The sequence below is a fragment of the Impatiens glandulifera genome, chromosome 1 (assembly GCF_907164915.1).
Source record: "Impatiens glandulifera chromosome 1, dImpGla2.1, whole genome shotgun sequence".
Lineage (NCBI taxonomy): Eukaryota > Viridiplantae > Streptophyta > Magnoliopsida > Ericales > Balsaminaceae > Impatiens > Impatiens glandulifera.
Window position 1 is genome coordinate 41,340,954 of NC_061862.1, and position 11,704 is coordinate 41,352,657.

General features: G+C 30.9%; 2 protein-coding genes across 2 annotated transcripts; one reads left to right on the top strand and one right to left on the bottom strand.

Annotated features, from left to right (window-relative positions):
• Nucleotides 1-4,441: 4,441 nt before the first annotated feature.
• On the top strand, nt 4,442-9,156 carry LOC124922474 (GTPase-activating protein GYP1). The gene is made up of 10 exons (XM_047463205.1): nt 4,442-4,686; nt 5,027-5,177; nt 5,266-5,449; nt 5,727-5,797; nt 6,249-6,386; nt 6,470-6,561; nt 7,307-7,578; nt 8,388-8,473; nt 8,572-8,673; nt 8,761-9,156. Exons 1-10 carry the CDS (start codon nt 4,565-4,567, stop codon nt 8,920-8,922), a joined length of 1,380 nt encoding a protein of 459 aa, XP_047319161.1. The 5' UTR covers nt 4,442-4,564; the 3' UTR covers nt 8,923-9,156.
• A 106-nt stretch (nt 9,157-9,262) lies between these two features.
• Nucleotides 9,263-10,443, bottom strand: LOC124922475 (protein THYLAKOID ASSEMBLY 8-like, chloroplastic). Its single transcript, XM_047463206.1, has 3 exons — nt 10,094-10,443; nt 9,622-10,011; nt 9,263-9,514 (listed from the first exon to the last, which is right to left on the bottom strand). The coding sequence occupies exons 1-3, from the start codon at nt 10,406-10,408 to the stop codon at nt 9,485-9,487; spliced, it is 735 nt and encodes a 244-aa protein (XP_047319162.1). The 5' UTR covers nt 10,409-10,443; the 3' UTR covers nt 9,263-9,484.
• Nucleotides 10,444-11,704: the final 1,261 nt, after the last annotated feature.

Here is an 11,704-nt window from a genome sequence, read left to right on the forward strand (position 1 = left end):
AAACAGTTCTACTGTCTCCCCATGTGCTAGAGCTTATCACAGATGGCTGTCTTCCAGGGTACAACGAATCTAGTAGTGATTCAGCACCGAAATCACTACACAACGAGCTTGATAAAGTACCTGAACTATCACCGGGTTTCAACGGAAAAATCGAACAAAGAACTCGAAGAACACTCACAAAACATGAAGAAGACTTTTGAAATTCTAGTGTGAGAAAAAATATAAGATAATGTAAAAATTTGAGATTAGAGATGAGGGATTTTATATTGTTGAAAAGTTAAACTTTCATAAAAATAAAATCAACCATTAATCTTTGATCCAACGGCTGACCTTGATTGCCTTTCATTGCCCTTTGTATTTTCTGTTCGATAGAAAATACACGTTACATGATTTTCTTGCTAATAAATTGATAATAATAATATCATGAAGGTTACAATGACAATTAACAAAATTAAACATATTTAATTTGATAATTGTTTTTCAAGCCATTAAATGTTAATTACATCATTAACAAAATAATTTAATTATTTGGATCAAATTTCACTTTAATTCACGTTTGAATTTCATGTGAATTTCGTTTGAATTTCATTTGATTTTATTTACCCAAATTCTCATTTCCATTCATTAATGGAATTTATGAATTAGTTTAAAATTCCAACAAATTTACTCTTCAAAAGGCTTATTTTTATATATAAAAATGATTGTTTAAAAATTATGTACTTAGATATCTTTGTGGCATAGTTTTGAAACCCGACTCGGTCATCAACTCGGTGAAGGAACTGAATCACTGGGTTACTGGTTCAACCAGTGAGTTTTCATATAATAATAAAATATAAAGTTTTATTAGCCTAGTTGGTTAAAAGGTTAAAGGGTTGTATTTGTTTTATTAGGTTGTAAATTCGAAATATATGTATAACATTTTTAATTTGTTTTTTAACCGTTTTAAGTTTATGTGCGAGTCAACCCACAATCCGACTCAAGTATCAATTTACTCTCACATATATATTCAAACTAACCACAACTCTCGACTCGACAATCCCGACACTTTGAAATTAAGCATCATTATATATATATATATATATTAGTTAAGAAGTTGAACTTATATTGTTAAAATGGTTCGCGTTCATCAAATTTGGTGTTGAATTTAAAGTATAAAGTCTTATTAACTTAGTTGGTTAAAGAATTATAATTATTTTGTTATGTTGCAAGTTCAAAACATACATATATCATTTTTAATTTGATTTTTAACCTTTCTAAGTTTATAGGCGGGTCACCTACAATCCGACCAAGTATTTATTTACTCCCACATATATATCCAAATTAACCACAACTTTCAACCCGACTCGGCAATCCGAACACTTTAAAATTAAGCATCATTATATATATATATACATATATATAAGTTAGTTAAAAATTTGAACTTATATTGTTAAAATGTTTGCGTTCATCAAATTGGGTGTTGAATTTAAAATATAAAGTTTTATTAGTCTAATTGGTTAAAAAGTTGTACTTATTTTGTTAGGTTGAAAGTTCGAAACATAACTATAACATTTTTTATTTGATTTTTAACCGTTTTAAGTTTATGGGCGGGTCAACACACAATCCGACTTAAAAATTTATTTACTGACACATATATATATATATATCCAAATTAACTACAATTCTCGATCTAGCAATCCAGACACTTTAAAATTAAGCATTATTATATATATAGTTAAGTTAAAATATAAAACTTATTTTAAAAGTGGAAAAAGCTAAACAAGCTACTCTAAAAAAATCATCAAAAGACCCTATATCTTTTTAAATTTAATAAAATTACTTCTATATATATTATAAAATCGTATTATTTTTCTCTTTTTTTTCTCTTTTTATTTTCTTGAAGGATAATTCATTTAATTATTTTTAGTGATTATTTTCAAATATTAAAAAATAAAAAAATAATTATTTCTAAACTAATTATTAAATAAAAAATAAGAGATAAATATATATATATAACTCATATTTGTTGCTGTATATAAATTCATATTTTTTTTCTAAAACTTGTTCTTTTCTTTTATCATAATTTATTTAATTATTTTTTTATGAAATTATTTTCAAACATAATCAAGTAAAAATATAATTATATCTAAACTAATTATAAAATAAAAAATAAGAGAAATATATATTATTATTATTATTATTATTTACTGTAGTATTAATTTTCAATTTTTTTTAATTAACAAATTATAATTTAATATACTAGTTAACAAAATATAATATTTATTTTAATTATTTTTTATTTAATATATTAAATTATAAATTTCAATATATTAAGTTTATTAACTAATATAAATAATATATAAGAGTATAAATTTTAAATATTATTAAATTAACTGAAATATGGAATACATAAATTTCAGATGTTTTTATTTATTAATTTAAATTTTTATCTCTTGATATTTAAGTTATTAAATACTTAAAATTCAGTATTTAGATATTAATTTTTAGTTTTATTAAACAAAACCTTAATTAGATACTTAAATCAAACTACAACCTCTAATTTTTGAATAACTATACTTTTATCTGAAAAAGAAATTAGGTTTAAGTTATGACTTACAATGTCATTTTAATTTTTTTTAGTTTGGTAAAAACGAAATCAGCTGGTTCAAGTAGGAGGTGGAGCTTGAGATGAATGCAAGAGTTTGTCATTCTTAGTGTCTAAAACTAGAAATAGGTAATTTACCCACATGAAATTAGAAATAGGTAAACCTAATAAGAACAAAAAAACGGAGAGAGAAGAATTGAGAGAGTGATAAATGAGAAAGAAAGAAGTGATTTTTTTTTTAAAATAAGATAAACCTGTTGGGTTAATCGGGCTGCCGAATTTCTGGTCCAACCAACGTGTTGGTTTGGTTTTACTAGGTTGATTATATTTCCGATTTTTTCCATCAATCTAACCCGATTTGGAGACCGGTTCACCGGGTTTGCCGATCCGACCGACAGGCTTAGGCGGGTTTCAAAACTATGTTTTGTGGTATTATATTAATAACTTTTAATATATATGTATATATTAAAATAACAATAAGATACTTTAAAACATGTCTTTTTCCTCTCTTAATTTGGGAAGGGGACTCTATGATTGACCTATAACTTTAGTTAAAGTTATTTTCTTTGTCAGAATATGAAATAAAATGTGCTGTTATAATATATTTTTTTGAAAAGTGATAATATAAATTGTAATAGAATCATAACATCATTATTTTAAGACAATAATTCCTATGGATTTTGTGTATAGAACAAAGCAATCTAATTATAAAAAAAAACAATCTAATAATCTCCTTAATTAAAAAAAATTGCTAGATCTATATTAATTACTTCATGGGTATATATATGACTTTTCTGATTTTAATAAAATTCATTTTTATTAAAAATAAAATTAACACATGTTAAGTACCTTACAAAAAAAAATAGTCAAAAGAATAGTGGTATTTAATCCATCACATGGAACTTGTCATAAAAACCTACCCAAAAAGTCTTTAAAATAAATTAAAAATATTGTAAACCAATTAATTCAAGAAAGAGGTTGATAGAATAACTACTACAAAATATAAGTTTAAAATTAATTTTAGTTTTTAACTTTTAAGATTTTTAGATTCCTCGAGTAGTGACCTTGTTTTTTAAAGATGATAAATATAGATTATTTTTTCAGTTACAAAGTTAATTTTTCATTTTTAATAGCTGAATATTATATCATAAAAAATTAAAAAAAATTAAAATTTTTTATTAATATTACTTTTCATTTATAGTTTATCAAGAGCCATTGAATTATTCAAATAATTTATCATTTTCTTACCTCTTCTTCGTCCATCAAATTAATTAATTTATAAACTAAAAATATTAAAATTTATATAATTTTTTAAACAAATATTTTTCACTAAATATTAACAAATCTAAGTATTTTCACCCATAATCAACTTTTCATAATAAAATACCAAATAATATTATTTAAATAACTTCAAATGAGATATTTAAATAACTCAAATCTAAACAAATTCTTAATTTGGATTAGTTATCTTAAAAAATCAAACAAACATAGATGTTAGTATTTGTTTTCCAAAATCTTTAAATGTAGACATGGTTGATGGTTCAATATCTAATCTATTGGGGTAATTTAATTAACAAAAAATTATGTTTAAAAGACTATTTTTTTAGTTTGATCACACTAGGAATATTTTAAATTGAAGTAAAAATCGTTATCTATATAAATAGAGTGGTCAAATAGAAAAAATCGATCTAAGAGACTAAAAGATCACTAAATGTTTAGGTATTAATTTTTGTTTAATTTTTGTTTGACCATGGTTACAAATTGACTTAAAAATATTACATTTAAATATGGTGAAATATAAAAAGAGGTTCTTTAATTTAATAATTTGAAGCAAACAAGCCCTTGTTGGCGTAGCATGGTCTGGAGTTGGAACGGCTGCTTGTTCTGGCTATGAGCTTATGATGCGATTTCCCGTAAAATTAAGAGTTGGAAGTGTGCAAATAGCCAAACACAGAAGATGATGGTTTCCATCTAGAAACCATGAAGAATGAAGAAGACGACACCAACAGCAACAACAGAGGGAAAGATCAAATGGAATCGAATTCCTCTTCTCCTTCTTCCATCGATTCCAGGTTCAATCAGACTCTACGAAGCGTCCAAGGGTACCTTCTCTTTTTCTCTTACATCTTCTCACCCTCTTTCAAGATCCAAACGTTTTAGCTTTCCGGATTCAGATTCCCAACTTCCTCCGCAATTTCCAATTCCTTTCCCTTTGTCAAATCGTTATACACGTCTTACTATTTAGGGGAGATGTCGCTTTCACCGTGATCGCCGTACAACCGTTCGAAATGTAGTTTCTTTTGAGTGTATCGAGTCTATTATCTACTTATATATAACAATTTCCGATTCGTTTATTGTTTTCTGATGATGCAATTGAGATATAGGCCTGCGTGTATTTGATTTAGTCATTTCATTTCATTTCATTTCGGTTTCATTGTATAGACTTCTCAAGGGACGGAGCTTTCCTGGTAAAGTGTTGTTAACTCGTAGATCAGATCCATTGAATGACTCAACTATGCGCTCTCCTGATTCTGGAAGGAGATTATCTTTTGATGACAGAGTGCCAAGTGACCTAACAGATTGTTCGGTGGAGGTGATATCTAAGATCACCCAATAATCCTCCCTGCCTTTTGATTACAATACCGATTTTTCAATAACATATAATTTTTTGCTTACTGTAGGATGAAAACAGAAGTAGAAGCAAGCAAAATGCTAATTCTTCTATCAGCAAAGGAAACTCAATGTCAAATACTGATAGTACCAGCGAAGAGACCCACCCTAAGCCATCTTTGGGTGCAAGAGCCACTGACTCAGCGAGGCTTATGAAGTTCACCAAAGTATTATCAGAGACAAATGTTGTCTTAGGTATTCAAGATCCTGTTTTTCATAGCTTTCTTGTGATCACGCACTTGTTACTGAATTCATCTGATTCTAGTTGTGCTAGCCTCCTCTAGGGAAAAGACCACCCCTGGTATAAAAAAGACATCGAGCATACTGATTAGAGAACAAAGCTCCCCCTTAAAACATGAGACAAAATGTCATTCAGGAAAATGAGATTATTATTAAAGTACATGGGAGGTTTAAGTCTTGTTGGTTAGTTATTCTCCACAAGTTTTGATCTTTCACACAAATCGTTTTGCAGAAAAATTGCGGGAGTTGGCCTGGAGTGGCATTCCCCCATATCTACGTCCCACCGTATGGAGACTTCTTCTGGTTAGCTAATCCTCTACTTTTTTTTACTGTGTAGGATGTTTATTTCTCAATGGCTAGGAAATGTTATATTGTTTATACATACTTTGTGTGGCATTGTAATTCTTGTTTATCATGTAATCTCGTATTCTATTCTAATTTTGTTTATACGCTAATTGAAACAGAACATGTGACCTCTTAATCTGGTTAATTTGTGGGATTATTGTTAATTTTTAACTCAAACGCCACTAGTTCTCCATGTGATAATAGAAAGAAACATCTCGACCTACAGAATATTGTTCATTATTAAAATTATGAAATGCTCTTTATCCTTTATTCTTAAGGATATAATGCTTGATTTAGAATTCACTGATTGACATGTGTATAAATAAATGATTGGTGACTGATTAACAAGAGTTATCTGGCAATTTGTGAAGAAAAATCATTTCCTATTTGAAATTTAAACTGACAACAGGGATATGCACCCACTAATTCAGATAGAAGGGAAGGGATTTTAAGAAGAAAACGACTAGAGTATCTTGATTGTGTTTCTCAATATTACGATATTCCTGACACCGAGCGTACAGATGAGGAGATAAACATGCTTCGTCAGGTATTGACCATCACTGAATAATGTACTCTCTTTTTTCTAAACTTATGAACTTTGATTTATTTATCTTCATTTATTGTTTCCAGATAGCTGTTGATTGTCCTAGAACAGTACCTGATGTCGCCTTTTTCCATCAACCCGCGATTCAGAAATCTCTGGAGCGTATACTCTATACATGGTCAGTTGCTTGCTTATCATATCCATATATCAGCCTTGTATGTCCTTTTGTTTTTTATTGTATGACTTCCACACTTAAGATTGTTGGTCAACATATTCTCTGTAGAAACAAATTAATTGAAGCACAATTTAGAGTTTAAGACAGATAAACATAACATATAATAAAAAACGGGGAATGAAATAGTCTTGATTATATTATCTCCTCATTCTATGACTAAATGAAATCTCTCCATCCTACATCTGCAAATAGATTGAAAATTAAAGTATATATCTCAGAAATGTGATTCGAAAGAACCAAACAAAAGCGAAGCTAGTTGAAAAAATCCAAGCCACCATTAAGTGCTTCCTCTCAAATAAAGCTATCGTCCCCCAAATCTGCAACAAAGAACCATTGAAATGATTGCATAACTACCGCCATTGAAATGATTGCATAACTACCGCGATCATCCACATACAAACATTCCCATGACCATTAGGATTACTATTCTCTGTTGTACATGAAAAACTTTACCTTTCAGACCTTTACCATTTCCATTAGAAGCCACATTATTCTTTCAAAATGATTTAGGACAAACCATTTTTTTTATTGAAATGGACATCAGTCTATTTACAGTTGTGACCATTCATCCACTTATTGACTCCACTTTCCATAACTATAACAGCCTTTAGAGCTCAACCATCTTTAGTCAATTTTATCAATAAAAACGTCTTTAGTTGTGACTTGTAGGCTTTTGTTTATTATGCAGGGCAATACGACACCCTGCAAGTGGATATGTTCAGGGTATCAATGATCTCGCGACACCCTTTCTAGTTGTTTTCCTATCAGAACACGTGGAGGGGAGTATGGATAGTTGGTCGGTCTTTGATCTGTCTACAGAGAAGATCAATAATATTGAAGCTGATTGCTACTGGTGCCTAACCAAGTTGCTTGATGGAATGCAAGATCATTACACATTTGCTCAACCTGGAATCCAGAGGCTTGTCTTTAAGCTGAAGGAGTTGGTTAGGCGGATTGATGGTAATCCTGTTTTACATTTTTTTTGTGACCCGGGTTTATTCCCGTGGGTGGCTAGCATGACCCCCACAGTCATGGCCCCTTTAAATCAGAACGTTTTCCTACCGTTTTGTTAACAAACACATGGAATGGATGAGGAGACCTGATATTATCAAGAATGATTATCTCATATTCAAAGTTTTGAGCTGAATTTTTGTGATCACTAAAGTCCAACACAAAGTTTTACCTAACAAAACTTTATCCATTCTCTAAAAAAAATGGGATTGACTAAACGAAAAATTATTTGTTACAACTAAAAATTTATGGATTTCTCAATGGGATCGAGATACAACCCCCAAAAATTTGGGATAAATCTCACTATGTACACTTCATCTCAAGATGTTTCTAGTCTTTGAGTAGTAGAACCTCAATTTGGAACAATGATTTTGCTATTCTTTATGAGGATTCTGATGTCTATTTTCTTGTTTGAGTTCCTGCTATTACTTTTGATTAACTTGTGTCAGCTTGTGTTATGACTTGCTTTCTAATGTTCCGGTTTCATACCCACGATAAATGCGACATCTAGGTTTACAGTGGATTAATGAAAAGATTCACCTTTCAGAAAGAGAGAAAAAAGGCCACTATAGCTGTGATGCTGGCAGAGATTTTTCATAGTCTGAAAGATTCTATCTGTACATGATGTTTGTTCTCTCTGTCAATTTTTTCACACACAAATAAATCTAGAAAGAAATAAATCTTCAAACTGCAATTGAAGCATTTCTTTGCATATCTGTTCTCACTTAGTAAATTGTTGATTATCTTGTAACACACAGAACCCGTTTCAAGACATATTGAAGAGCAAGGGCTAGAATTCCTTCAGTTTGCTTTCCGGTGGTTTAATTGCCTTCTTATACGGGAGGTTTGCTTGCTTCTCTTTTTTTCTCTCTTGGAAATGCCAATTATGATATTTTACATTCAACTTCATAAAATGTAAAAAAAATAAAAACTGTGTGACAGGTACCTTTCAACCTTGTTACTCGATTGTGGGACACTTACCTCGCAGAAGGAGATGCGTTGCGCGATTTCCTTATTTACATTTTTGCCAGTTTTCTACTAACAGTAAGACCTCCTTCTGATATTTTATGTTTGTAAGAATGCTTGACTATATATTATTGGATATAACGGTGAGTGTCTGTTTGTTTTCAGTGGTCGGAGAAGCTCCGAGAGCTGGATTTTCAAGAGATGGTAATGTTTCTCCAGCACCTTCCTACTGAAAATTGGACTCACCTGGAACTTGAGATGGTGTTTTCTAGAGCATACATGTGGCACTCCATGTTCAACAGTTCTCCCAGCCATTTAGCTAACTGAGTGAGAACGGTTTTCAACTGTTTATGTTTAATTTTGTTTTTCTACTATTTTCTGTTATTTCATTTTGCTATATGTTCAATTGTAGTAGTAGTAATAGTAGGGAAAAACATGTTAATTTGTACCATTTGTAACTTCTGTATCTTTTCAGTGTGTTTTTGTTCTCATACTCGAGGAGAGGACATGTGACAAAACTTATTTCTTGACTAATCTTATGTGTTTCTCTTTCTCTGTTTATGAATATGATTGAAATTCAGATTAAAAAAGAAGCCATAAGTTTGATATATCATATATGTGCAAATTTTAACAATGGTCAATTATCAATGGTACTCATTGGCTGTAATGAAAAAGAAATAAGTCAGATTTCAGAAAGTAACCACTGTCTGCATAAAAATCAATTGACATTTGAAAAAAGAACATGAACATGAATTTATATATATTGAAAAGGAACATGTTTCAACATTGTAGAACTATATCTAAACCAGATATGCTTATATTAGAAAACCTTAGCTATGCTTTTCACTTGGAATAAAAGACATCAGCAAGCAAAATGTCCACACCATCCTCAAGCAAAATCCAATGACCTTCGCTTTGGCTGGAACAAAAAAAAAAAAACAGATATAAAACAAAAATATGTCAACCAACTCAAAGATCAATGATTTAGCCAGCAGGAATCCTGTCATGAATGAAAGAGATTCTTACAAATTTCATGTCAACTTCTTCAAGGAACTTCCTAGGAAGATCGACATATTGATCGCATTCTCTCTTTACAAAAGCTAGATGCTCTTCTTCTCCAAACGCTTCAAGATTTCTGATCAGAATGGTTAATGTTAACTTATCAGGAGGGCAACCAGATACTTTCATTTCCTCATACATTTCCATAGCCTTTGTCACCATCCCAATTCTTAGATATGCTCCAATCATCTCAGTGTAAACACTAGTGTCAGGTTTCAACCCTTCTTCTCTAACCATTTCTCTAAATAACTTTTCAGCCATCTCAATCTGTTTGTTCTTACCTAATATCATAATCATATTGGAAAACAGAGACGTGTCTGGTTCATACCATTCTTCCTTCTTTACAAATTCAAATACCTGAATCCTAAAACTATGTTCAGATGAAGATACCCATTTCAAATGCAACAAAAATAACAGCTTATAGAAACGATACTACTACCTTGAGAGCCAATTCCATTTCGTTCTGTCTTTGCAATTCAGTTAAGGCGTCCAATAAATCGGCCTTTAAAAGCCGACCGATCTTGCTACTAAAGACTTGCTGTAATTTGAGAGGAGATTTGGCTAGCTTCAGGGAGTGAACAGCTTGTATCGCCTCCGATGATAATACCCTTTTCCTCCATAAGGGTTTTCTAGTTCCTCCTCTCATGCCGGAGCTTATCTTTAACAAAGACGGAGAAGATGGACGTGGGCGCAGAGCTTCGAAGATTATAGGGTTTTGAGTGAGAGACGTTCGGAAAGTGATAGTATTAGCCATGGTGGTGGAGGAGCTAATTCGGACAGTATTCGATAGTAAACGACTGGGCGCCACTCCGGGAAGTTTGAGTAAATGACGTGAAAGATTGACTTATTTGAGGCGCTGACAAAACATAAATTTAATTGCGTTTCGTGGTATTTTATTATTATTAATTTTTTTTTTATGTAATTGTCCTTTTCGCGAAACGCTAAGGGCGAGGTGAGAATGTGTGAAATGTCCAGATTACCCTTACTATTTAATATAACATTCCTTATTTTTTTTTTCATTTCTTCTCCTCCTCTCTCTTCCTGTTCTTCTCCTCCTCTCTAAACTCCGGCGGCGATCTCGTCGGCGACGGGTCAAAATCCACGATGAGCTCCACGACGAGTACGGACACTGTTCTACTTGGTACGTTTATTTTATCCCTATGATACTTCAAGTTTATTGATGTTTGGTTTTTTCGAATCACTATTGTTCAGGGTTTACTTCCCGTTTCGCTAAGTGCTTACCGTTTCGCTAAGCACTTTCCGTTTCGCTAAGTGCCTAGCGATTCGCGAAGGCCTTCCCGTTTCGCTAAGTGCCTAGCGATTCGCGAAGTATTAATTATCCATTTCCCGTTTCTAAGTTAAATCATGTATTTTATTGCGGCTGAAGTTTTCGTTTTCTATAATGGAGAGTGAAAATTTGATGCTGATAGAATACTGTATTTTGATGCATCTTCAATCAAAACATATGATTTATCCCAAAGTACTCGTTATGCTGAATTAGTTGATAAACTCTACGCTAGACTTAACGTGCAGAAATTTACATACGATTTAGTGCTACAAGTCAAGTATGATATTCCGAATATTAGAAATCCAAAACCTGTTTTTATTGATGAAATTTGGACATTTCACACATTCTCACTTGACAATTTTGTCAAAAAATAATAAAGGACCACGAAAACAATTAAATTTATGTTTTGCCACAACCTCAAATAACCCAATCTTTGAGTTCATTTACTCAAATTTCCCAAACTCCGCCGGTCGCAGCAATAGTTCTTTCTAGTTGGGCCAAATGAGATATTAGCTACTTAATTATATTACTATTTCTATTATTATTATTATTATTATTTTATTATTTTATTTTTCTTATTATTTATTTTTAAAATTTAATTTTTTAGTTTAATTATAAATAAAATAATTTAATTATATTGTAATTAATTAATTCATTAATATAATATCAATTAATCTTTTTAATTTCTGTCTTATTATCCAAGTTAAAAGATACTCTTATATCGGAAAAAGAAATAATTGAGAATGAAAGTTGGAAGAGGGA